This window comes from Elephas maximus, chromosome 19, assembly GCF_024166365.1.
Source record: "Elephas maximus indicus isolate mEleMax1 chromosome 19, mEleMax1 primary haplotype, whole genome shotgun sequence".
Taxonomy (NCBI): domain Eukaryota; kingdom Metazoa; phylum Chordata; class Mammalia; order Proboscidea; family Elephantidae; genus Elephas; species Elephas maximus.
This window is the reverse complement of record NC_064837.1, coordinates 1,777,541-1,805,264: the sequence shown is the minus strand read 5'-3', so window position 1 is coordinate 1,805,264 and position 27,724 is coordinate 1,777,541. Positions and strand designations below refer to the sequence as shown.

General features: G+C 41.8%; 1 protein-coding gene across 8 annotated transcripts in view; it reads right to left on the bottom strand.

Annotated features, from left to right (window-relative positions):
- Positions 1-27,724, bottom strand: part of PIGL (phosphatidylinositol glycan anchor biosynthesis class L) — a 110,964-nt gene that overhangs the window by 13,791 nt on the left and 69,449 nt on the right. For 5 of the 8 annotated variants that reach the window (XR_007514021.1, XR_007514024.1, XR_007514023.1 and 2 more), the window contains exons 5-8: positions 23,326-23,393; positions 18,712-18,743; positions 17,482-17,615; positions 5,441-5,654 (exon numbers count right to left, since the gene is read on the bottom strand). Coding sequence is in view for 2 of the 8 variants with exons in the window: in XM_049859795.1 (XP_049715752.1) it covers positions 5,556-5,654; positions 17,482-17,615; positions 18,712-18,743; positions 23,326-23,393 (333 nt within the window). In the remaining 6 variants the exon portion in view is untranslated. Of the gene's footprint in view, positions 1-1,655; positions 5,655-17,481; positions 17,616-18,711; positions 18,744-23,325; positions 23,394-27,724 lie in introns of those variants that run through there. The other 3 variants (XM_049859795.1, XM_049859797.1, XR_007514022.1) reach the window with 2 other exon arrangements.

Below are 27,724 nucleotides of genomic sequence, written 5' to 3'. Positions count from 1 at the left end.
CACAGCTAAGTGGTTTACTGGGATACTACTCAGAATAGGATCAGGATAGGATGCAATTTGGACATAACAGGATATAACTCAGGATGCAACTGGTCAATCAGGACAGTTTTCTCACAGGGTAACCCTTGGAGTAAAAATGCTCCCTGTTGGTACATTTCTCACTTAGGACCTTGGACAGTCCTCTGCAGCTGGGGCCTCTTTGCTGCGGGGCCTCTCCCCTGTTGGTGTCTCTGCTGCTAAGTAGCCCAGCTCACAGCCAGTGTAGCAGCTTGCTCAGATCTCTTAGCTGCTCTCTGCCTTCAGGCTTCCCTGCTGTCAGGCCGCTCCACAGCTAACTGGCCTAGCTCATAAACAGTGTAGCAGTTTTGGGATCACTTAGCTTCCACATGGCTCTGTTTCTCTGCCAGCCCAGCTCTTACACAGCATCTCTCTCTCAACCACGAAGCCTTTAAAACCTCAGCCATTTCAGCCTCTTATATATCCTGATCCTCATCAATTACAATATGGGGCCTTCCTCACCAGACTAGAGATCGACCAATCCTCAATTACCCATGAAATGTCAATCAACTCAGGTCTGTTAATTACCAGATAGGCTTATCAAAAGGTCAAGTTGTTTCCAGCTTACTCAGGAAATGTCAGTCAACCTGGGGAATCCCCTGGGCAAAAGTAACAAACCGTCTGGGATAGAAAACAACCTGCCCCCTGCCCTCCAAGTTGCTTCTCTGAAGAACTAGTGCAAAGGTAACTCCTTGGGGTTAGGGAAAAAATCTCCTAAGCTATTTATCCAAAGAACCAAGGCAAAAGGCCACATGAAGGAACTCATTTTACCAGAGGCTGCCTTTTGATGATTTGCACAATGACATTTTCTTCTTGCCAAGACAAGTGACCCAGGGCTGTGTTCCACCTGGCGCAATGGCACTACTACAGTGGTGGGTGGCAGCCCTCCTGCACTGCTTGTCCCCTAGCTCTCTCCTGGCACCAAGGAGCACCTAGTTCTGGGCCCATCCTCTTCCCAGAACTTGGCGTGGAACCTGCAGCCTCAGCTGCACTCATTCCCTGCCGCTGGCTCATCTTAGCCACTATGTGACTCTGCAAAAGGAGCTGGGATGGTGTCATGGATTGAATTATGTCCCCCAAAAATGTGTGTATCAATTGGGCTGGGCCATGATTCCTGGTATTGTGTGATTTTCCTATATGTTATAAATCCTGCCTGTATGATGTCAATGAGGGAGGATAGGTGGTAGTTGTGTTAGTGAGGCAGGACTCAATCTATAAGACTGGATTGTGTCTTGAGGCAATCTCTTGAGATATAAAAGAAAAAAGTGAGCAGAGAGACAGGGGACCTCATACCACCAAGAAAGCAGTGCCAGGAGCAGAGCATGTCCTTTGGACCTGGGGTTCCTGTTCGGAGAAGCTCCTAGTCTGGGGGAAGACTGATGAGAAGGCCCACAGAGAGAGAAAGCCTTCCCCTGGAGCTGACACCCTGAATTTGAACTTTTAGCTTACTTTACTGTGAGAAAATAAACTTCTCTTTGTTAAAGCCATCCACCTTTATTTGTTATAGCAGCACTAGATGACTAAGACACGTGGAGAAAGGGGTAGCTGAGAGCTTGCCCTCGAGTGACATCGATCACAATTAGGCACCAGACATTCAGTAAATAAAAATGTTAGTTTATTTTTAACTTCCCCTGTAAAAATGGCATGGTAGCATCAGAGGTCCTCTAGCTTCACAAAGTGGGGAGGAGAATCAAGATAAACATCTGGGGCTGATTCCAATGAGGTGGAGGTCAGACCTACCTCCTCTCTCCAACCTTGATCAGTTCTGACACCAACTGTCACTCCCACAGCACCACTCTGCTGGGTTGAATAATTCGTTGTAATGGCCACACAGAACTCACAGACCGTACTCACAGTTATGGGGTTTACTAGGGAAGTAAGAGGCTATATCTCGGGATCAGGGTCAGGAAACACGTAGGCAAGGTCTCTTTTTTTTCAGTGTAGGACAGCTCTCTCAGTTCCTCTCGGCCCCGGGAGGACAGGCCTCCTCTCTTGGCCCTTGGCTCTTGGCCTGGCCTCTGCCCTGCTTGAGCAGCTGTTACAAAGCTCTTTAGCTCCGCCAGTAAGTGCCTGGAGGCACCTTACTCTGCCAGGAAGCCTCCTGCCCAGAAGCTCTCAGCTCTCTTGCTCTGTGGATCAGCATGCCCACTGCAGACGCCTCGCTCCACGGGCCAGGAAGCCTACCTCACCGTCTCATGCTGCTCTCCTGGTTCTGCTGCCACTGGACTCTGCTGTGCTTGCCACTGCTTCGCATCGTCTCCAGTGTTACAATTCCCTCTGTCCCCTGGGTCTAGGAGGTTCTCAGCACAGGGACCCTGGGTTCAAAAGACATGCTCTGCTCCTGGCTCTTCTTCTTGATGGTAGGGAGGTCCCCTTCTGCCTCTGAGATTGGCTCCCTTTAAGCCTAGTGGGGTGGCAAAATTGACCCATCCCCTTGATAAGATTCCATACACCTTGTTTGCGTGGTCCTACTCCCACAAGGGTTCCATGCACCTTATTTGTATTATTAGCAAGCTGTCTAATCCCCTTGGTGGGCCACAAATACATTTGCATAGTCCCACCCAGTCATTTTATGGGAGTCACAGGACTATGACTAGAAAGGCCACATTAAGAATTCACTGCACCATACCCCTCTATACTTTTAATTTTTTTTCTAATTATCAAAATAATATGAACTCATGTTTATTTTTCTAAAAGTTCAGATGTATAGTAAAGTGAAAGTAGAGCAAAGTATAATACAAAAAAAAAAAAAAAGACAGAAAATAAGCCTCAAATCCACCACCCAGAAGCAACTACTAGTGATAATTTTATACATTTTCTAACCGCTAAGATTTAAAAACATATCCAAAGATATTCACTCCCCTCCGCATACCCTCTCCAGAGACAACCACCGTTACCACAGGTGTATCTCACTACATGTTCACACACACGTGTGCAGACGTATTTTTTCCCATCACAAATAACTGCGTTCTCTAACACTGTTCTATATCTTGCTTTCTTCACTTAACAATACACCTTGGAGATCTTCCCATATTAGTGTACTGCCTTATTCTTTTTGACAGTTCCATGGTATTCTCTTTTATTAGCGTGCTCACAATTTACTTAACCAATCCTACACTGGCTGGAGTGGCTCACTGTTTTACTACTATAAACAGCGTTTCCAAGTCTATTCACATGCCTCTTTTGGCACGTGGAGTAAATCTATAGGATAAATTACTGGAAGTGGAAATGTGGGATCAAAGGGTGTGTAATTTTACTAGAAATTGCCAGATTGCTCTCTACAGAGGTTGTCTGCTGGCATATCCACCAGCAATGTATAAATGGTTTTGTTCAATGAACTGTTTATATAATTGAGATCATACTGGCTATACACATTTTTTAAGACTTCACATTATACTAAAAGTATTTTTTCACATCAAAATTATTCATAAACATAAATACCATTTAAAATTATGAAGTTCATTACAGAGAAATGACCTTACCAGTTAGTATTTACCTTTTGGATATATTTCCTTTGATATATGTATTTATTTATATACTTATATCTGTGTGTATCTATATATACATGGAAACCCTGGTGGCTTTGTGGTTAAGAGCTATGGCTGCTAACCAAAAGGCTGGCAATTCAAATCCACCAGCCACTCCTTGGAAACTCTATGGGGCAGTTCTGCTTTGTCCTATAAGGTCACTATGAAATCAGAATCATATATAATTTATATTTGTATATATTTAATAAAAGTGGGATTGTACTATTTCTAACCCGCTTTTTAAAATTTAGCTATATATTGTGAACATTTTTCTTTGCCACTAAATATATTACCACTTGATTTTTCCAGTTTTTCTATTATAAATAATATTACGGCAATTTTTGTGTATGTAATTTGCCTTTCTAAATATTTCCTTAGGTCATTGAGGATGAGTTTTAAAAGCTCTTAATATGTCTTGAGAATTGCTTTCCAGGAAGGCTGGGTCAGTGTCAGTTCTTCCTAGCAGCAAGGTAGAAGTCAGCCTGTCCTACCGCACCCTGGCCCTGTTAATGGCTTGTTAGTGGCCACACTTCACTATGAAAGGCTATTAGGAGCTACTGACACATTTTAAGTAGAAAACAACCTAGCTAGATTTGCATTTTTGATTCTAGCTTCAGGGCATAACAGCTTTGTCAGTCTCATTTAGCCCCTAGGAGGCATTCTATATAATGGTGACCCTTGGCAAAGTGGAGCACATTGGGCGGAGACAACAAGGAGGTCTCTGACCTGTTGCTATGGAGAAAGCAAGTCAGAACTTTAGGATCCAGGCAGAGGCTTGTAGAGGGAATCCTCACTAGACAATGGAAGCCAGAAAAAAAGAAAAAAGTTGCTGCTGCCTCTGCTTAACGCCTACTTATTGTCTAGGTCTCAGAATACTCACAGCAGCTAATATTCCCTGAGTGTTTACTTGTGCGTTTTGGACCTCTGCTACGCACCTTCATGCATCATCTCAATCTGTCTTCTGAGGCTGGTGCTATTATTATCCCCATTTTGCAGATGAGAGAACTGAGGCAGAGAAAGGTTAAGCACCTTGCTTGTGGTTACACTGCTGGCAATACTGCCTTCAAGCCCAGCTCACCTCTCTACAGAACCTGTGTTCTTCACCCCTGAGGGTCACTGCCTCTCGCCACTTACCTGGACCATTACCTAGACTTCTAGGGTAACTCTGAGCCAGATCTCTCAGAGGGCTTTTGTTTGTAGGGCAATTGTAAGGTTCTTGAGCGTTTAAAAAAAAAAAAAAAGTGCCAGACTTCTTCCTATTTCCTACTTCTCCCAAAAGATTGAGAGTTGGCAGTTTCGACAATAAGCTCCTTAAAGGCATGGCTCACGTGCTAATGATCTCTTCATGAACCAGTGCCCACCACAGTGAGTGATAGTGGGTACTCCAATCAATGACTGCAGTGTTAAATAAAGTTTTCCTAGATTCAAGTTCTGATAAATAAACCACAAAAATAAATCAGAGAAATTATGGTTGAACTAATTCAGTACAGACTGTATGTGTGTGTGGTGAGCTCTAGTGTTTGGAAACAGTATAAAAACACTAAATCATATCTGTAAAGTGTCTGTAGTTTTTAGAACACGTCCACATTCACTTATAACAATAGCTGCTATTAAGTGCTAACAATGTGCAGGCTCTGTGCTAGGGGTTTGACACATTGTATCATTATGTAATTTGTTGTTCACAAGAACTTGACAAGCCAACAGAGTAGCTATTGTTATCCTTTGTGTGTGTGTGTGTGTCTGTGTCTGTGTCTGTGTGAGTGTGTTTCTTTGATCCCAGAAGCAGCAGCTCAAGTTTGGACATCCCATGGCCCTCCCTGAATGCTCTCTCTTATTAGGGATTGAACAGAGCAGACCTTGGTGAGGCCCAGCGAGATGCCAGCTCCTTTGCTGCAGGGAGATAAAGTCAGATCCCCAGGTTTCCCGGTCCTTTCCTCCTTTGTTTCTTGGATCTCAAAATTCTTCACGGCTTCAGAGGAAGTGCAGTGAGTTGATTCTCATGTACCGGGAGAAGATAACGTAGAGGCGGCGGAACCAGAGGAGCTGGCTGCGGTGGCAGGACATGGCTCTCTACAAGAATCAAATAGAACCAGTTAGGGAGCTTCTGCACTGAAGCTGGTTCTATTATCTTGAGTTTTGGCTTCATCTTTAAACTTCCTCCCTCTAGAATCCCTTAAGCTATATGCCCTTATATGGCTTCTTATAACCCACAAACCTGTCCAGATCACCTCCAATCACTGCTTCCTTTTCCCTTCTCCTGATTACTGCCCTCCGATAATGGAAGGTGATGACAGCGGTAGCTAGAGCACTCAGCAGGCTGCCAGGGAACTGGCAGAGCAATTTACATTTATCTCAATTTTAACAACCCTGTGTGTTAACTACTATTATTATTATTGCCTTTTTTTTTTTTTTTAATAGATGAGGAAACACATAGATTCCAAATAGCTACTTGGTAATAGAGCTGAGATTTGAACCTGGAGCCAGTCGGTTGACTCTAGAGCCTCTATTCTTGATCATTTTGCTCTACCATCTCCCATATAGAACATAAACAGGGATATTTTATGGGAAGCAAGCTAGAATATTGTCCCCAAACACCTCTGAATAGGTAAGCTGGCAAGGTACCATCACTATTAAATGGAAAAAAAAAAAAGAAAGGAAAGGTACAGCACACAGAGGTGGGTTCCCTTTCCCACCTAGTAGGGAAAATGTGTATTATTTTATTATTCAGACCTAGTTGTTTAGTTCAGTTTCCTTTAGGGAGAATATAGTCACTGACTGAACTAGATATATATATAAAAGGCTCTTGCCTGTTTTTTTCTAAGTACCATAATTAAAACTTCCTCTCTAAGCTAATATCATTACAGACTTTTATGAAAGGAACTCATATTTATAATCACTGTCAAAACATATGTGGCTTTAGCAATGTAAACACACCTGTGATAACCAAGCTTTAAATGATAAAAGGAATTGGGGCTGAACTAGGGTTGCTACGAGTTGGAATTGACTCCGTGGCAACAGGTTTGGGTTTTTTTTTTTTTTTGGTTCATCACCACTGAATATAGTCAAGTAAAATATTATATAACATTGTTTCAATGGGGAATATAACTTTTTAAATGAAATTTATTATCAGAAAAAAAGGAGGCAGAAACTCACAAGATAAGCATTAAAAATTTGAAGATCATAATAAAAACGTTTACTTTAAAAAATATGGGGAAAAGGGATTGAACTTTGTAGTGTAAACAACACTTGATTTTCAACTTGTAGTAGGTACCAAACTACACGAATTTCCCAAATCATGCTGCCCAAGTGGCTTCCTTCTTTAGACTCCCTAATCTTTCAGTGATTTTTAGCACTCATTCTAGAAGCTGGTATTTGAGGGAATTATATAATTATTGTTAATTTGGTTTTTTACAAACTATTACTTTCTGTTCAGATTTTCCAAGGAAAAACCAAAAAACATCAAAATTTCATATGCAGTTTGTATTTCTGCTTTTTCCCCCTTAGCGTTGAGCTGTAGCATTTTCACCGGAATGTCCTTCAAACCTTATGATTTTACTGGCTGTGTACTGTATCATTCACTGCTCAGCATACCTTCCTTTTTTAGCTATCACCAATTATGCTAATGAATATTTTTGCATATAAATCTGTGGATTCATCTTTGTTGATTTCCTTAGGATGAAATGCTAGAAGTAAAAATTGAGTCAAAGTAGGCATACATTTGTTTGAGTTATGCAAGTAATACACGATTGTTTTATAAAAGTTTTTCAAAATTAAAAAAAAAAAAAAAAATTAACTCACATGAAATTCTACCACCCAGAGGTAATCTTTGGATGTTCTTTGACTTTTCATATACGTGTGTGCGTGTATTATAGCTCTGTAACCTGTTTTTTTCCCACTAAACGTATCAAAAATATCAAAGAATAAGTACAATTTCCGGGAAGCCATCTAACACTTCCCTGAAAGGTTGCACCAATTTACACATCTGTTTCATTTAACTTTCCAGCAATGAGTTCTATCATTTAATCCTTTCTACTTTGCTACTAAAATGTTATTACTTTTAGTTTTCTTTTTTAAATTTTATTATGGTGAAAATATACTTAACAGAACACAGGCCCCCTCAATTTCTAGGTGTACAGTTCAGTGACACTGATTACATTCTTCACGTTGTGCAACCATCGCCACTACCCCTTCCCACACCATTCCACCACCATGAGCATAAACTCAATGCCTCTGAGCTAAAACTCCCCCTGTTCCCTGCCTTCTGACCCCTGGTAACCACTGATCATCTTTGGTTTCTATATATTTGCTTATTTCATGTAAGTAGGATCATACAGTATTTGTCCTTTTGTGACTGACTTATTTTGCTCAGCATGATGTTTTTTAAGGTTCATCTGTGTTGTGGCTGCATCAGGACTTCACGTCTCTTTATGGCTGAGTAGCATTCCATTGTGTGTACAGACCACATTTCATCTATCCATTCATCTGTTAATGGACATTTCACTTGTTCCCACCTTTTGGCTATTGTGAAAAGTGCTGCAACGAACAGCTGTACAGGTTTCTGTTTGTGTTCCTACTTCACTTCTTCTGGGTACATACCTAGGACCGGGATTGCTGGGTCATATGATAGTTTTATGTTCAGCTTTTTAAGGAACCGTCAAACTGTTCTCCACAATGGTTATACCATTTTATCTGTTCCTACCAGCAAAGGATAAAGTCCTTTTTCTTTTTTATTGTGCTTTTAGTGAAAGTTTACAGTTCAAGTCAGTTTCTCATACAAAAACTTACACATACATTGTTATGTGACCCTAGTTGCTTTCCCTACAATGTCACAGCATGCTCCTTCTCTCCACCCTGTATTTCCCATGTCCATTCAACCAGCTCCTGTCCCCCTCTGCCTTCTCATCTCGCCTCCAGCCAGGAGCTGCGCACATAATCTCATGTGTCTGTTTGAGCTAAGAAGCTCACTCCTCATCAGTATCATTTTATGTCTTATAGTCCAGTCTAATCTTTGTCTGAAGAGTTGGCATAGAGAATGGTTTTCGTTTTGGGCTAACGGAGAGTCCGGGGGCTGTGACCTCTGGGGTCCCTCCAGTCTCAGTCAGACCATTAAGTCTGGTCTTTTCACTACAATCTGAGGTCTGCATCCCACTGCTCTCCTGCTCCATGAGGGATTCTCTGTTGGGTTCCCTGTCAGAGCAGTCATTGGTGGTAGCCGGGCACCATCTAGCTCTTCCGGTCTCAGGCTGATGGAGTCTCTGGTTTATGTGGCCCTTTCTTTCTCTTGGGGTCATATTTTCCTCGTATCTTTGGTGTTCTTCATTCTCCTTTGCTCTAGGTGGGTTGAGGCCAATTGATGAATCTTAGATGGCCACTTGCTAGCTTTTAAGACTCCAGACGCCACTCTTCAAAGTGGGATGCAGAATGTTTTCTTAATATACTATGTTATGCCAATTGACCTAGATGTCTCCTGAAACCATGGGATGAGGGTACTTTGAATTTTCTTATCACCAAAATAATTTGGGTGTTCTTATGTGGTCAAGATAAGGCAGTAAAATTATGCTTCCTGTTTTAAACATATAGTAGTGGTAGAGAAAAATTTAAAGAGAAGACAAAAAAGGCACAAATGGGCTGAAAAATAAGCCAAATAGCACCATGAACCAAAAAAAAAGACATGAAGCACAGATTAAGAGACCCCATTGTATATTTAATAGGAGTTCCAGAGAGAATGGAGGGAATTTCCACAAGGGATGTCTGAAGAGATAATAGATGAGGACTTTACAGGTTTGCTGAAAGATACGGGTCCTCCGTGGGTCCTCAGTTTGAGAATACTGAGCAGAATAAATATAAACAAACCTACCCTAGGCATATGAAATAAGACCGTAGAACCGAGAAACGGAGAAAATCTTAAAACTTAACACATGAGAGAGATACCTACGCATAAGTAAGATTATACTGACAGCAGGCTCCTCATCAGCAATAGATGCTGTCAAAAGACAAGGAAATTACATTGTCAAACATGCTGAGAGAAAATATCTGAACAGCTGAACTTTTATTTCCAGCCAAACTCATTCAAAAGATAGGACAGGATACTCCAACGTTCAAAGGCTAAGAGAATTTGCCTTCCTTAGATCCTCACTGAAAGAATTACTAAAGAATAATAATAAAAAAAAAAAAAGAATATGCATCAGCAAAAAGAAAGTGAACCTAAGGGAATGTGTGAGATATAAGAAATGACAGAGGGCCAGGAATCAATTATATGTCAGTAATAATATTCTAAACTATAATAACGAGAATGGGGGAAGGTGTTGATCGGTGTGTAGTTAAGATATGCTGAATTTCTTGTGGTAAGAAGGGCAGATATTGAGTAAGTCTCTGGTCTGAATGTTATAGTTATGAATGATATTAAAATTTTAGGGGTAGCCACAGAAATTCTACCTAGCTGCCTACTTACTAATCTACCTATCAATAATCTATCTATAGCTTCCAAAACAACAGATGGAGAAAGGAGGAAAGGGACTATGGAAAAGTTGACCAACAGAAGGCAGGTAAAGGGACAGGGATGAGGGGGAGAAGAATGTTGAACTGAAAACACAAAATAAGTAGAAATAAGTTTAAGTGGATCAGTAATTACAAATAAAAATAGATCAAATATCAAATATACCCATGGTAGGATATTTCACAGCAAGGTTTAAAAAAAGTCAAATTATACGCTGCTTACACACACAGCTAAAAATCATGACCTAAAAATCATGACCAAGTGGGATGTATACCAGGTACGCAAGGATGGTTCAACATTAGAAAATCAGTCAACATAACAGACCACATAAATAACAAAAGAATCACATGATCATCTCAATCAACGCAGAAAAGGCATTTGACAAAGTCCAACGCCCACGCCTGATAAAGACTCTCAATAAAATAGGTACAGAAGGGATATTCCTCAACATAATAAAGGGCATCCATACAAAAGCAACAGCCAACACCATTCTCAATGGAGAGAGGCTGCAAACACTCCCTTTGAGAAAAGGCCCGGCACAAGGATGCCCTTTAATAACCACTCCTAGTTAACATTGTGCTGGAAGTCCTATCTAGAGCAATAAGGCAAGAAAAAAAAAGGGCATCCAAACTGATAAAGAAGAAGTAAAACTGTCCCTATTTGCCGATGATATAATATTATACACAGAGAACCCAAAAGACTTTCCAAGAAAACTACGAGAACTAATAGATTCAGCAGAGTAGCAGGACACAAGATCAACATACAAAAATCAGTTGGATTCCTATGCACCAATAAAGGGAACTATGAAAAGAAAATCAGGAAAAATAGCCCCTAAAAAAAATAAAATAGGAATAAATCCAACCAGGGACGTAAAAGCCCCATACAAAGAAAACTAAAAACACTACTGCAAGAAACCAAGAGACCTACATAAATGGAAAAACATACGATGCTCCTGGACAAGGAGACTCAACATTGTACAAATGTCAATTCCACCCAAAGCAATCTACAAATACAATGCAATCCCGATCCAAATGCCAACAGTATTCTTTAACAAGATGGAAAAACTAATCATTAATTTTATACAGAAAGGAAAAAAGCCTTGGATAAGTAAAGCACTACTGAAGAAGAATAGAGTAGGAGGACTTGCACTACCTGGCCTCAGAACCTACTATACAGTTACAGTAGTCCAAACAGCCTGGTACTGGTACAATGACAGACATGTTGACCAGTGGAAAGGAATCGAGAACCCAGATGTAAATCCATGCACTACGGTCGCCTGTTTTTGACAAAGGCCCAATACCCATTAAATAAGGAAAAGACAGTCTTTTTAACAAATGGTGCTGGCAAAACTGGATGTCCATCTGTAAAAAAATGAAACAGGACCCATACCTCACACCATACACAAAAACTAATTTAAAATGGATCAAAGACCTAAATATAAAGCCAGAAACTATAAAGATCACAGAAGAAAAATAGAGCCAACACTACAGGGCCTAATACATGGCATAAATAGGATACAAAGCATAACTAACAACACACAAACACCAGAAGATAAGCTAGATAGCTGGGATCTTATCAAAATTAAACACTTACGCTCATCAAAAGACTTCGCCAAAAGAGTAAAAAGAGAACCTATAGACTGGGGAAAAAATGTGGATATGACAAATCCGACAAAAGTCTAATTTCTAAAATCTATAGGAAAATCCAACATTCCTACGACAAAAAGACAAATAATCCAGTTAAAAAACGGGCAAAGGATATGAACAGACACTTCCTTCCCCAAAGAAGACATTCAGGTGGCTAACAGTCACATGACGAAATGCTTGTGATCACTAGTCATTAGAGAAATGCATATCAAAACCACAGTGAATACTGGCATTAATCAAAAAAGACAAAACAAACAAAACAGAAAATAACAAATGTTGGAGAAGCTGCTGGGAGATTGGAACTCTTATGCATTGCTGGTGGGAATGCAAAATGGTACAACCATCTTGGAAAATGATATGGGGCTTCTTCTTAAAAGCTATAAATAGAAATACCATACGATCCAGCTATCCCACTCCTATGAACATATCCTAGAGAAAGAAGAGCCATCACATGAATGGATATATGCACACCCATGTTCATTGGAGCATTATCTGCAACAGCAAAAAGATGTAAACAACCTAAGTACCTATTAACAGATGACGGGATAAACAAACTATGGGACACACACAATGGAATACTACACAATGATAAAGAACAATGATGGACCTGTGAAACATCTCACAACATGGACGAATCTGGAGGGCATTATGCTGACTGAAACACGTCAATCACAAAAGGACAAATACTATATGAGACCACTATTACAAAAACTCATGAAAAGGTTTACAAACAGAAAGAAACAACCTTTGACAGTTTTGAGAAAGGGGAGGGTTGGGGAGGGAAAAACACTAATTAGACAATAGACAAGTGGAAACTTTGGTGAAAGGTAAGACAGTACACAATACCAGGGAAGTCAGCACAACTTGGCTAAGGCAAGGTCATGGAAGCTTCGTAGACACATCTAGACTCCGAGGGACTGAATTACTGGGCTGAGGGCTTGGGACCATGGTCTCAGGGCACATCAAGCTCAGTTAGCATAACATAGGTTACAAGGAATATGTTCCACATCCTACTTTGGTAAGTAATATCTGGGGTCTTAAAAGCTTGGGAGTAGCCACCTAAGATACTCCACTGGTCCCACCCAGTCTGGACCAAGGGAGAATGAAGAAAACTAAAGACACAGGGAAAGATTAACCCAAAGCACTAATGGACCACAAGTACTGCAGCCTCTACCAGACCCAGTCCAGCACAACTAGATGGTGCTACCACCACCCACTGCTCTGACAGGGATCACAATAGAGGGTCCCGGACAGACTTGGAGAAAAATGTAGAACAAAATTCTAACTGACAATAAAAGACCAAACTTATTGATCTGACAGAGACTGGAGAAACCCTGAGAGTATGACCCTGGACATACTTTTAACTCAGTACTGAAGAAGTTACTCCTGAGGTTCACCCTTCAGCCAAAGATTAAACCCTCATAGCAACCCTATAAGACAGAGTACAACTGCCCCATATGGTTTCCAAGGAGCGCCTGGTGGATCAGAACTGCTGACCTTTTGGGTAGCGGCCGTAGCTCTTAGCCATTATACCACCAGGGTTTCCAGCCAAAGATTAGACGCCCATAAAACAAAATGAGACTAAATGGGCACACTAGCCCACGGGCAAGGATGAGAAGGCAGTAGGGGACAGAAATGCAGATAATAAGGAACCCAAGGTCGAGAAGGGGAGAGTGCTGACATGTCGTGGGGTTGGCAACCAAAGTCACAAAACAATATGTGTATTAATTATTTAATGAGAAACTCTGTAAACCTTCATCTAAAGCAAACACACACAGAAACAGTCTCTTGAAAAAGACATTCATCCACATAAAATAAGAAAAATGGTTCACATACATGTTCTGTTTCTATTTGCCAGCAGTCCTCACTATAGATAGGACAAGGAAATTAAAAAAAAAATTTCTCTTAATGTGCCAATTTGTGAAGTTGCTACTACAAGGTCCTGAAAGTATTTATTGCCTATAAAAACAGGTAGTTTTTTTCTTTTCACTAGTCATCTTATTTTAAAATAATCCTTTTGGAAGGCTTTGAATTTAAGGCTAAAACGTTATAGGATAATAGTGATGGTTGCAGAACACCATTATACAATGTCATCGCATTGTACATGTGAAGGATTGTTGAAATGGCAAAATTGTTATATCTATATAGATTTACCACAATAAAAAGTCACGGCAAAAGGTTGATGATAAAGAGATAAAAAAGCATAAACCATTCATACAGTAGCCAAAAGCAAGCTACCATAGTAATGTTAGTATTAAAATAGAATTTAAGGCAAAAACCACTGATAAAGACATTACAGGATAATAAGAGGAATAATCTGCTAATGAAGAAATACCAATTTTAATCTTTTATGCACGTGAAAACATATAAAGCAAAAATTGACAAATGGACAAATCCAGACCCAGGAAGGGAGATTTTAACACACTTGTATCAGAAAATAACAGATCAAAAAGTCAAAAGATTAGTAAGTACACCCAAGTTTTGACCAACATAAGTACTAAGATTGACCTACAAATTATATCTGAATGCAAAAAACTGAAAATACACATTCTTTTTAAGTCCATGTTAACATTTACAGAGACTGATTAGGAACTGGCCACTAAGGAAATTTTTCAATAAATTTTTAAAAATCAGTATTATATAAACCAAATTCACTGATCACAAAACAATTAGAAATCAACAATAAAAATATTTAACACGCACACATTTGTAAACTCTAAAATAGACCCTAAAAACCTCATGGTTTAAAAAGGAACTCACAACGGAAACTATAAATCATATATAACTAAACAATAGTGAGGTGCCGTTAAAAGGTGCACTTCGAGGGAAATAGTTGTAGTAAAGTATTTTTTTTTTAAAAGACTGAAAATGAAAACAAAATTAATGTTTCAAGTTCAAGAAGTTAAAAAAAGAACAAAGTAAACAAATAACAAGAAAGGCTGAAATAAAGAACAGAAATTAATGGACTATCAAAGAAAGAAAAGAATTAATAAAACCAATGGATAGGAAGAGTATCTGTTTCTGCTCAACACTGCATTCTCAGCATCTAGCAAAGTGCCACTTAGTAGGTGTCTTAGGCTAGGTTCTCTATAGAAGCAAAACCAGTGAAGCGTGTGTGAGAAGGAGATTTATTTCAAGGAAATGGCTCACTTGGCTGTAGAGGCTGTGAAGTCCCAAACCTGTGGATCAGGCATCAGGCTGGAGGCTTCTCCTGACTCATGTAGCTGCAGGGGCTGAAAAACCCCAAATCAGCAGGTCAGATGGCAGGCTGCTGGCTCACAGGCTGTGGAGGCTGACGAATCCCAAGATTGGCAGGCAATACAGCAGGCTGCTGGCCCAAGTCCCAATAACTGGAGGTCAGATGATGACAAGCCAGATGCAGGATCCAGAACGAGCAAAAGCCAGTGAGCTTTGCTAGAATGTCCATATATATTGCAAGCAGGCTGTCATGGACTGAATTGTGTCCCCCCAAAATATGTGTCAACTTGGTCAGGCCATGATTTCCAGTATTGTGTGGTTTTCCTGCATTTTGTTATCCTTACTAAGGTCACATCCCTGATCCAACGTAAAGGGCATTTCCCTGGAGTGTGGCCCACACCACCTTTTATCTTACAAGAGATAAAAGGAAAGGGAAGCAAGTAGAGAGTTGGGGACCTCATACCACCAAGAAAGCAGTGCTGGGAGCAGAATGGGCACCTCTGGACCCAGGATTCCTGCATGGAGAACCTCCTAGTCCAGGGGAAGATTGATGACAAGCCCCTTCCTCCAAAGCCAACAGAGAGAAAGCCTTCCCCTGGAGCTGACATTCTATATTTGGACTTTTAGCCTGCTAGTCTGTGAGAGAATAAACTTCTATTTGTTGAAGCCATCCACTTGCAGTATTTCTGTTATAGCAGCACTAGATGACCAAGACAGCATGTATTATTATTATTTAATAATTTATTTTTTGTTGTTGAAAATATACACAGCAGAACACATACCAACTGAGACAAAATTTACATACAATAAAATGCACCCATTTTACATAAACATTTAAGTGAGTTTTGGTAAATGTATACACATACCATGTAACTACCATCTAGATCAAAATAATATTTCCATCACTCCAAATATTCCCTTGTGCCCCTTTACAGTCAATCCCTCTGGCCCCAATCACTGAATAATTTTCTGTCACATTAGATAACATCTGCCTTTTCTAGAATTTTATATAAATGGAGTCATACAGGATATTCTCTTTTGTGTCTGCCATCTTTCACATGTTTTTGAGATTTATGCCATTTATTGAGTGTATCAGTAATTCATTCCTTCATATTGCTGAGTATTTTTCCATGTAAAATCAAGACGCCTGACTTTTACTTTGTCCCTTATCCCTACTCAGCTCATTTCATAACTTCACTTTTTACTTTATCTCACTATTATTATTATTTTTAAAATAATATTCTTCTGTGTTTTTGGTGAAAGTTTACACAGCAAATTAGGTTCCCATTTAATAATTACTACACAAACTGTTCAGTGACATTGGTTACCTTTTTCACAATGTGTCAACATACTCATTAATTTCATCCTGGATGTTCTGTTTCCAGTAATTTGGTTTCTCTGTCCCCTTACCCTTTCATCTTTGCTTTAGAGTAATTAGTGACCATTTGGTCTCATATAGATGATTTTTTGAAGGTGCGTAGTACTCACTGGTAATATTATTTTATGAGCTAATCTGTTACTTACCTAAAAGGTAGTTTTGGTTCAAGGTTATAAAGTATCTAAGGAAAATAGTCTCGGAGTCCTCTAGTCTCAGGCAGTCCATGACGTCTGCACTGTTTCAGAATTTGTCTTCTGCTCTATATTCCCCCCTCTCCTATCAGGACCCATTTCTTGTAGCCCTGATCAGAATGATTGTTAATGGTACCATTTAGTTTTTCTTTTGGTCTCAGGGTAGATTAGGCAGTGATTCATATAGACTGTTAGTCCTACAGACTACTTTCTTCTCTGAGTCTTTGGTTTCCTTCTTTCTCTTTTACTCCAGATAAGAGACTGATAGTATCTTAGATGGTCACTCATGAGCTTTTAAGACAAACTTTTAAGACCCCACACACTACTCAGCAAACTAGGATATAGAACATAAACTTTATGAATTATATTATGCTAACGGACGGAGTTGTCCCATGAGACTATGGGACTAAGGCTTCAAACCCTGTTTGGTTATGGCTAAGAAGTATCTGCAACTATGCCACTGTGTGCTTTATTATATATACGAATATATATGCATACACACACACACACGTATATACATGTTCAAAGTAAATAAATAAAAAGCCAAACCTGTTGCCATCGAGTTGATTCTGACTCATAGTGACCCTATAGGACAGAGCAGAACTGCTTCATAAGATCTCCAAGGAGCAGCTGGTGGACTCGAACTGCCGACCTTCTGTTTAGCAGCTGAGTTCGTAACCACTGCACCGCCATATGCACACATACACACAGATCTATACATGTAACCCCATATATATTTTTTAGTTGTTGTTGCTTTTGTTGCAAAATTATATATGTCCTAGCATTAGCAGGTATTATTTTTATAATCAGAAAAAAAGGTAAAAGTCATCCCAAGATTGAGCTGGCCTAGTTCAAAAACTCAGGGACAAGCGCTGCACCACTGTGGAAGGTCCTCCGTCAGGGCCTCTGCAGAGGCGGGTTTTGGAGGAGCCAGGGAATCTGGGGCACAGATCTGGAGTCAGGGTATCCAGGAATTCACAGTCCTTACCTTGGCCTGTGCCACCTCTTCACTGGTAAGCACAAATAGGGCGCTCTGAGTCTGAAGCCAAGAAAAGGGCAGATCCAGAGAGGAGATGTACTTGCGCACCACGTTCACAGTCTCGAGCGTGAGCACAGAGCATCCTGGTTGGGGGAAGTGAGAAGAGTCTTGTTGCTTTCAGGGGAAGTTTTCCCTGATTACCTGCCCTACCTTGTGGCTCAGGGCAGTGGCCATGGAGCTGCCAGATGACTCTGGAACCACAGCTGCTCTTTGTCCATCATTCTGGCAGCTGGAAAGGTGAAAGGACCATAGAAGACCAGGCTGGCTACCGTTCAGGCTCTGTGTCCCCTAGCAAGAGAAGGCTGGCTGCTAGAGGTTGGGATCTGGCTACTTCAAGGTTAAAGGAAAAGTGATGGAGATAGGAATGTCTCTATTGCAAGGCCAGAGAACTGGTTCCACCTCTACCACTGAAGAACTAACAGACTTGGGAAAATCCCTTAACCTCTCTAAGCCTGGGTTTTCTCATCTGTAAAATGGTATTGATAGTGTGGGACCAGTCTGTCTCAGACTTGACATAAGAATCAAGAGTCATGCTGTAAATACCTCACAGCTTGGTTATCTGGGGGCTACCTAGCTGGGTCACAGCACTCAGAAGGGCACACACTACTTATGTTTTTATTTTGTTTAATCTTCATATCACTCCTGTGAGATATTATTTTATCCCCATTCATCAGACCAGAAACCATGCAGAGATGTCATGTAGAAAATGGCCAAGTGGAGCCAAATGCCTTCCTCTGAATTAGGAAGAGCTCCTAACCCAAGCCGATTCACCAGTCGTTTACAACCTGGTTAATTCACTGGGGGAGGAGATGTGAGTTTGGATGGAGAGAGATAGGAAAAATACCACAGTGGAAGAGACCATCAGCTTATACTCCAGGGTCATTTTACAAATGAGGAATCTGCAGGGGAAAGGCTACCCTGTGAGAAGCTAGACAGATTAGGGGCAAGACCCTACCTCCCCTCACATCTGGAGGCAGCCCTGCTAGCAGGGCACTTCCAGGTGGATACAACCAGAGTGGGAAGCTTGGGAAACTGCACTGATAAGTCAGGAGAGTGTAGCCCAGCTGTCCTCACCCTCCTGTCAGCTGGCCTGAGCAGCTCTCGGTATATTTGCAAATTTCACTAAGTTTCTTAGAGGGACAGCAACTTCTGGCCTTCTGCACAAGGGACAGGACTTACCTTTAGGTAACCTCTCTTCTGAGTGCAGAGTCCTGGAGGAGGAAAAGAAGAACAAGAGTGAGAGTGAGTAAGAGTCACCTTATTCCTTTGTGGCTAACAAGAGGAGCCTCACAGAGCAATGCCTCCAGGCCCTGGGCCCATTCCCAGTAGGTTTTCAGGTAATTTCTTTTGCATAAATCACCATGTAGACCCCTGGCTACAGCTGAAGGGACCAGTGTGGGCACCTTTGCTCAAGGACAGCCAATTCAGAAGCTGGTCAATGGCTTCAGAAGTGCTTGGTTCTAGCTTTGCCCATTAGAGATGAAGGTAACTACACTGGACTCTTCAAAGTTTTTCTCTTGAAATTGTAATGGGGCATATTTTTTACAGGTTCACTGATATTTTTTCTCTGATATCTTCTTTTTCCTTTTTGACCGCCTCCACTCCCATCTTCTGACAGGGAAGGCCACTCTGTGCTCACTGCCTTAAGAGGGGAGGATAAGGCAGGCCCCACAGCAGTGATCTCTGAGTCTCTTCCAGACTTTGTAGGTGGAAAGCTGGGGGTAGAGAAGGATGGGATAGGGCAGCCCACCCTGCTCCCACCACGTAAATACATACTCATGGCAAAGGGCTTCTTGGGAGCAGGGAGCAAAAGAGAGAAGTTGGGAGAGAATTGATAAATGTGTGGGCCTGATTCCCTGAGAGAGCCCTAAGAAGTAGAAAAACATGAAAGAGGTTTCTAGGATCTTGAGAGCAGAGGTGACTTGTCCAGCTCTCTGGGCAGAGCCCTGGAGAACTGTGAGTTTGGGGGGTCCGGACACCTGAGTAAAGCACTGGGAATGCAGGATCTAAGCGGAGAAGTGAGTGCTGGAGACATGCAACTGGAAGTTGGCAGAACTTAAAGCCACATAGGAATCTGTCCTGAGAGAGCCTGGGTTTGGGAACAGAGCTCTGGGAACGTAAGCATGGAAGGGGCCTTTGGTAGGAGGAAAGCCAGGAGGAGACTGACAGTGGTCAGAGAAGCCAGGGGGAGGAGGACAAGTGGGCACCATGGAAGTCAGGACAGCATCGATGAGGGAGAGACAGGGTCAAATCCACAGAAAGGTCAAGACTCATGAGGACGGAAATAAACCTAATGAATCTAGCAGCCAGAAGGTCCCTGGTGACCGCAGAGAGAACAATTTCAGTGGACTGTGGGGAATAGAAGGCTGGCCCAGGGGAAAAGGAGAAGGAAGGGCACAGAAGTAACTGACTGCAGGCAGGGCAGAATGGAGGGTGCATTGTCATTTGCTGTGAGTATATGTTGGCAAGGGGCTGAAAGCCCTCGGGGAGGATTTGGAATAATCCATGAAGAAGAGGACATGTCACCCTAAGGCATCCCCTGCAGTTTGAGGGCTGCCCAGCCTGACAGGGGCATGGTGATGGAACTAGCTCATGGAGCTCACAAATGGAGCTCGGGCCCAAGAAGGGAGAAAGGAAGGAGTGGCCCAGGGGACAAACCTTGTCCCCTTTGCTTTTCTGCTGGGCTGCTGGGTTATACGTAGGCCACAGTTGGGACAGAGGCTCCGGTCTGTTATTGAGATGAGCTCCTACAGGTGACCATGGGCACCAGGTTGGCCCTGAGCTGTATAGTGGTGTTTTGGTGCTTGGAAATGGAACACCAGGCTTTGGCCTGCCTCTCCTAGGACATGTTTCTCCAACTTGTGAAGTGGCTGCATTGTCAGCAAGTGTTTCCCCGGCTCTGTGTCTATTTGCTTTGGTTTTCCTGACAGAGGTCCTCCTGGGAACTCACACGTGGAACCCAAGCAACTATCTAGCCCAACAAGAGTACAAAAGAAAGGGCCAGAAAGCACGTGGAAAGGAAGGGAAGAAGACACTTACTTATTATGTACTGTTTACTGCTTAGATGCTCATATCATCATCTTATTTCCTCAAAGCAACCTGATAGAAAGGTGCAAATAGTCTCATCTTTCACGTGACGAAAATAAAGCTCAAAGAGGTCAAGTAATTTCCAAATCACACAGTTTACTTACTGTTGGAGGAGCCATGAGGTGCCATTCAGAGCACTAGGAAAGGAGAGGGGAGATCCAGTTCGAGTTCTGCTTTCTCTCTAGGGAGCTGTGCACCTCTGGTTTATCACTCCTATTTTCAGAGTGTGCACATTCACCAAGGACTCCAAGAAGCCCAGAGTCTGAAGCTCTTGCCTCCCCGTGATATTTGGTGATCTCTATTTTTAGCTCAGGACCACGGATGGACTTCTGCTGCTAGGTAAAGCTGTCAGCCATTCTGAGAATAATGGGGAGTAGTTTCACTTCTACACAGTGTGCCAGAAGGAGGCTCTGGTTTCACATACAGGAAGGACGAACTTGACTGAGGCTGAGAAAAACAAAAGTACCTATGGGGAGACGGAGGAAAGAGATGGAAAAAGCCCAGTGACAGAAGAGAGGGTTCCTGAGGATGAGGGCCTAGCAGAGGTCAGGCATGAGTAGATGGAGGGTGAAAGTGTAAGAACAGAGAAGCAGGTCTCAACACAGCTATGAAGCCAGTAGTCAGGGAACTGACTGAGAAGAACCATAAAATCTAAACCACGTCTGAGAAAAATGCACATAGCAGGTGGGGAACTACAATGAGGCAGGAATGAGAGCTCAGGGGGCTTTTAAGGAAAACTATATAAAACGCTGGTTTTGCAGGTTGAGATGCTCCTAGGGGAACTAGCAACTGTGAGCTCCCCCAGGAGTGTAGGTGTGGGGGAAAGAAGGGGAGTCTGTAAGGCCATTTTCAAAGTAGCATAGACAATAAGTTGAATAGATCTTGGGTATATCAATAAATTGTTTTATCTCAAGCACAGTGACCTAGGATAGTGTATGGAGAAGATCGGGAAATACTGAGAACCTTTGGAACCCCAGCCTCTTCTGAGGAAAATGGCCCCAGGCATTTCTGTCTGTATGGAGTTGTTCACTTGGGTTCTCTGCCTGGAATGAAGTGAAGATCCTTCCATGGTGACTGAACCAGCAATCAGATGCCGCAAAGCAACTCAGTTACCCTGCAGTTCCACCTACTGAGGTACTCTTGGTTTTTCTGCACCCCACCCTATCTCATCCCTTCTCTGCTGCAGTGTAAATACTGGATGAAAACGAAAGGCTCAGCATGCATCTGGTATGAAGCTGAACCACTTCTCCATGGGGCCTGCTGTCCATTCCAATCTTGGCAGCCCAAGGTCTCTGAGTAACTATATGGTTGGAACGACCGCTCCTGGACTACCTCATTTTTTCATGTGTCTTCATAAAAAACTGCATCTCTGACTACAACTGGTAGATGTATCTTTCCTGAATCTGAAGGAACCTAACACAACTAGCAACACATCTCTACATTGTGGTTGGGACACGAAGTTCAGTCTTTTTAGGTGGGGAGACTATTATTGCCTCCCCTCGTTCCAGTCAAGGAAACAGGAAGAGCTATCTGGGAAGACTCCACAGGCAGTAATCTTTATCATCTTCCAGTGAGTGACATACAAATTAGAGACAAGACTGGAGAGTCCTCATGCTGAATTGGTTGCCACATGCCACAGGCAGAACACTAAGTGGAGATCCAGGATCCCTGGATTCCAAGTCTGCCTCTGTTATTGTTTAGCCTTGTATTGTTGGACTTAATTATAGGTGAGGTCCAACTTCATGTACTTCACTGTTCCAGTGTGAGAATGGTGTGCATGTATAGAAGGTTATAAAATAAGCCCTTCACTCAAGTTGCCCCTTTCCTTTCTCACACTGCTGATCATGAGGCCCAGCAGAAGTGCTTTTCCAGAAGACAGGAAAGATAGTATATGCTTGTATGACCCTGAGTAAGTCACTCAGCATCTTTGAGGTTCAATCTTGTCACTGGTAAACTGCAGATAAATATCTGTGAAATAGGGTGTTTGTGAAGAACAGATGAGATTTCATATTTTGTATGTATGTATGTCCTCCTCCTCCAAAGACTTCAGACAGTATACAAAATACACAATGATAGCAAAGTAAGTGAGAATAAGGGGAGGAAAAAGAAGAGAAAGCCAAGAGGGACACTGATCTGCAGAGTCTTGTGTTGTTCTTGGGTGCTGTCAGGTCAATTTTCAACTCACAGCAACCCCATATGACAGAGTAGAACTGCGCCATAGGGTTTTCTTGGCTGTAATCTTTACAAAAGCAGATTCCCAGGTCTTTCTTCCACAGAGCCACTGGGTGGGATCAAACTGCCAACCTTTTGGGTGGCAGCCGAACGCGTTAACTGTTGTGTCATAAGGGCTCCTTACAGAGTCTTGTACACGTCCTTAAAGTCTTGTACATGTGTTACAAGGGGCTGCAAATCTGGCCCTAAAAGTTTTTGGTGGCCAAAACAAAGAGGGAAAAATACAATCAGTTATCCCATTTGCAGTATCCATGGAGGAGAAAAGTTTGGCTGCTTAGGAGATAAGCATCCCTACTGAGAATAAGACTTGAAATTAACTTCTCCCAGATAGGTTACACAGCCAGCAACAGCTCTAATAGTTCAATAGTATATTTCATGGCGATCAGAGAATGAGTGGGCAAGAGCTTTAGAAACCTTACACACTAAGCAAATGGACAAACCCTCTTCCATCTCTTGTCACCCAGAGAATCGTACCTCACGGCTGCATGAAGAGCAATGTGATTGATGTGACCACTTACTCCTCTGGCATCGAAAGTCACCACCTATAGAGAAATACAGGGTTTCACTCAACGCCTGTCTGAATGCTTTCTCTGCTGCTGCTGAAAATCAAAAAGGACTCGGTGTCAAAAAGAGGGAAAAAAAAATCCCAATTTCAAAGTGACCGTCTTCATTCCCTTCAGAAGGAAGGGAGAAAGCAGGACCTGGAAATTTCCAAATCCTGAGTATCTCTGGACTGATTTCTGAGCCATCACGGGTGAGTAACTCTTGGTTTGGCTATTTGTACAGAGACTATTTCCACGGGTTTTATGGTTACTCTTGCTCCTGGCTATTTGAAGCAGAGTGAAATTTAGCCATGATAGAAACGTGGGTTCAGAATATCTAGCCCCTACCACACAGTTTTCCTGGATGGCTGCCATGTGAACTTTGTTCATGTAGGTGTGCCTGATTTATTTGGTCTCTTCTTCGGCCATACCAAGGGTATAAAAACTTTGAGATACAATGTCCCCACGCCCCTGGAGTTGAGTTCATGAAAAAAGTATATTCATAGATTGCCTCTGTTTCCATTTTCACAGACTTGTCAGTATCTGTTTATTAAGTACAAGCTCAGTCCAGGTTCTAACATTTCATTTCTGTACAGATGGGTTAAAAAAAATCAAAGGATACTTTGAATAATAATAATGATGATGATAATAATGTAAGGATAGTTTGAATAATAAAAATATAAGAAAAACCAAGGACTCAAGAAAAGGAATTGTAATGGTTAGTTAGGGGTGATGGAAAGTGGAAAGCTGTCCCCAAGGAAAGAAGGGGACCAGGCAGCAGGGATAAAAGGACCTGGAAATGAACTGGAATAGGTTGGGAAGAGATTTGCTATTGGTCTTTCTTTTTTAAACCATAAAACATGCTGACTTTATGTACAAAAAACATTGTTATAGTAACAGCAGCTAACATTTATTGCTCACAGGCACTATAATCAACCCTATGTTGCACCTGAGGAAGCAGAAGCTGAGGTGACCCAGCTAGTGAGGGTGGAGCTGACCTTAGAACTTAGCTCTGTCTGACTCCAAAGTCCATGCTCTTTTCCAGCGTCCCATATATGAGGTGTGCTAGGTTGCAGTTAGAAGCCCTGAATATCAGTCAGAAGACCTACAGAATGTTTTAGCCACTCTGCTGTATCCACTAGGGTTTTTCAGTGAGAAGGATAATGCCCACTTCAGTACATTCTCCATTCCTCTAGTTAGCCAGAAACCTAATTGGTCCAATCTGAACAACAAAGTCTTCTATATTCAGTGCCTCTAGGCCCGGGGAGGAAACCCTGGTGGCATAGTGGTTAAGAGCTACAGCTGCTATCCAAAAGGTCGGCAGTTTGAATACACCAGGCACTCACTGGAAACTCTATGGGGCAGTTCTACCGTCCTATAGGGTCGCTATGAGTCAGAATCAACTTGATGGCAATGGGTTTTTTGGGTAGGCTTGGGGAAGATCTCTCAGGCTACCTGGCACTATGTCACAAATCTTATTGAACCAAAATGCAACCAGTTAAACAGAGAGGACTTTTCTCGTACTCATTCTCTACTCAAAGAGAAACAGAAATGACAAAAACAAATCAAGCTACTAACTAGAGACTAAGTGAAGATTATTTATAAAAGCAACTTCTAAGTTCTGCCCAAAAGCCAGCTGAGATTTCCCACTTTTTTCCATACCTGTTGCAATTGAGTTGATTCCAACTCATGGTGACCTCATGTGTTAAAAAGTAGAACTGTTCTGTAGGGTTTTCTTGGCTGTAACCTTTACAGAAGCAAATCGACAGGCCCTTCTTCTGCGGTGCCACCTACATAAACTGTGCTTAGGGATTCACATTCAGAATGTTGACCCCAAGAGTCAGCAAGCCCATAATGACTATACTGAACTTACTGATAAAAGGAATAAAATGTTATAGAAGGTCAATTTGAACATAGAATGAAATAAAAACATTTCTTCTTAGAAGAAACTTTAAAAAATTTCCTAGCTTTGCTCACTGAAAAGGCCTAGAAAGGATGACCAATCTAATAGCAATGAGCACCCTCGTGGGTTCCGACTCAGTGACTCGATGTACAACAGAATGAAACACTGCCTGGTCCTGCACCACCCACATTATCGTTGCTATGTTTGAGCCCATTGTTGCAGTCGCTGTGTCAATCTATCTCATTGAGGGTCTTCCTCTTTTCTGCTGATCCACCACTCTTCCGAGCATGTAGCTCTTCTTCAGGTCCTTTCTGATAACATGTCCAAAGTATGTGAGATGAAGTCTTGCCACCCTCTCTTCTAAGGAGCATCCTGGCTGTACTTCCTCCAAGACAGATTTGTTTGTTCTTCTGGCAGTTCATGGAGTATTCAATTTTGCTCACAAGCACCATCATTCAAAGGCATCAATTCTTTTTTTTTTTTTTTTTAATTTTTATTGTGCTTTAATCAAAAGTTTACAAATCAAGTCAGTCTCTCATACAAAAATTTATATATGCCTTGCCATATACTCCTAATTGCTCTCCCCCTAATGAGACAGCCCGCACCTTCCCTCCACCCTCTCTTTTTGTGTCCATTCCTCCAGCTTCTAACCCCCTCTACCCTCTCATTTCCCCTCCAGATAGGAGATGCCAACATAGTCTCAAGTGTCTGCTTGATCCAAGAAGCTCATTCTTTACTAGCATCTTTTTCTATCCCATTGTCCAGTCCAATCCCTGTCTGAAGAGTTGGCTTTGGGAATGGTTCCTGTCCTGGGCTAACAGAAGGTCTGGAGGCCATGACCACCGGGGTCCTTCTGGTCTCAGTCAGTCCATTAAGTCTGGTCTTTTTACGAGAATTTGGCATCTGCATCCCACTGCTCTCCTGCTCCCTCGGGGGTTCTCTATTGTGTTCCCTGTCAGGGCAGTCATCGGTTGTAGCCAGGCACCATCTAGTCCTTCTGGTCTCAGGCTGATGTAGTCTCTGGTTTATGTGGCCCTTTCTGTCTCTTGGGCTCGTAATTACCTTGTGTCCAAAGGCATCAACTCTTCAGTATTCTTTATTCATTGTCCAGTTTTTGCATGCATATGAGGTGATTGAAAATACCATGGCCTGAGTCAGGCACTTAGTCCTCAAGTAACATCTTTGCTTTTTAACACTTTAAAGAGGTCTTTTGCAGCAGATTTGCCCAATGCAATGTGTTATCTGATTTCTCGAATGCTGCTTCTATGAGTGTTGATTGTGAATCCAAATGAAATGAAATCCTTGACAACTTCAATCTTTTTTTCCATTGATCATGGTGTTGCCTATTGGTCCAGTTGTGAGAATTTTTGTTTTCTTTATGCTGAGTTGTAATCTACTCTGAAGGCTTCAGTTTTTGATCTTCATCAGTAAGTGCTTCAAGTCCTCTTTGCTTTCAGCAAGCAAGGTTAAAAAAAAAAAAAAAAAAGGTTGTCACCTGCATATTGCAGGTTGTTATTGAGTCTTCCTCCAATCCTGATGCCTTGTTCTTCTTCATATAGTCCAGCTTCTCGGATTATTTGCTCAGCATACAGACTGAATAAATATGCTGAAAGGATACAACCCTAAAGCACACGTTTCCTGATTTTAAACCATGCAGTATCCCCTTGTTCTGTTGAGCCAACTGCCTCTTGCTCTATGTACGGGTTTTGCATGAGCACAACTAAGTGTTCTGCAATTCCCATTCTTTGCAATGTTATCCGTAATTTGTTATGATCCACACAATCGAATGCTTTTGCATAGTCAAGAAAACACAGGTAAACATCTTTCTGGTATTCTCTGCTTTCTGACTCATATGTCATCAGCAACTATATCCCTTATTCCATGTCCTCTTCCAAATCCAGCTTGAATGTCTGGCAGTTCTGGCGTTCCCTGTCAATGCAACCATTTTTGAATTATCTTCAGTAATATTTTACTTGTGCGTGATTAACGATATTGTTCAAAAATTTCTTCATTCTGTTGGATCACCTTTGGAATGGCCATAAATATGGATCTCTTCCATTCAGTTGACTAAGTAGGTCCTCCAAACTTCTTGGCATAGATAAGTGAGCGCTTCCAGCGTTGCATCTGTTTGTTAAAACATCTCAATTGGTATTCTGTCAATTCTTGGAGCTTTGTTTTTTGCCAATGCTTTCAGTGCAGCTTAGACTTCTTCCTTCAGTACCATTGGTTCTTTATCCTATGCTACCTCCTGAAACGGTTGAACATCAACCAATTCTTCTTTGTACAATGACTCTGTGTATTCCTTCCATCTTCTTCTGACACTCCCTGTGTCGGTCAATATTTTTCCTATAGAATCGTTTAATGCTGCAACTTGAGACTTGAATTTTGTCTTCAGTTCTTTCAGGTTCAGAAATGCTGAGTGTGTTCT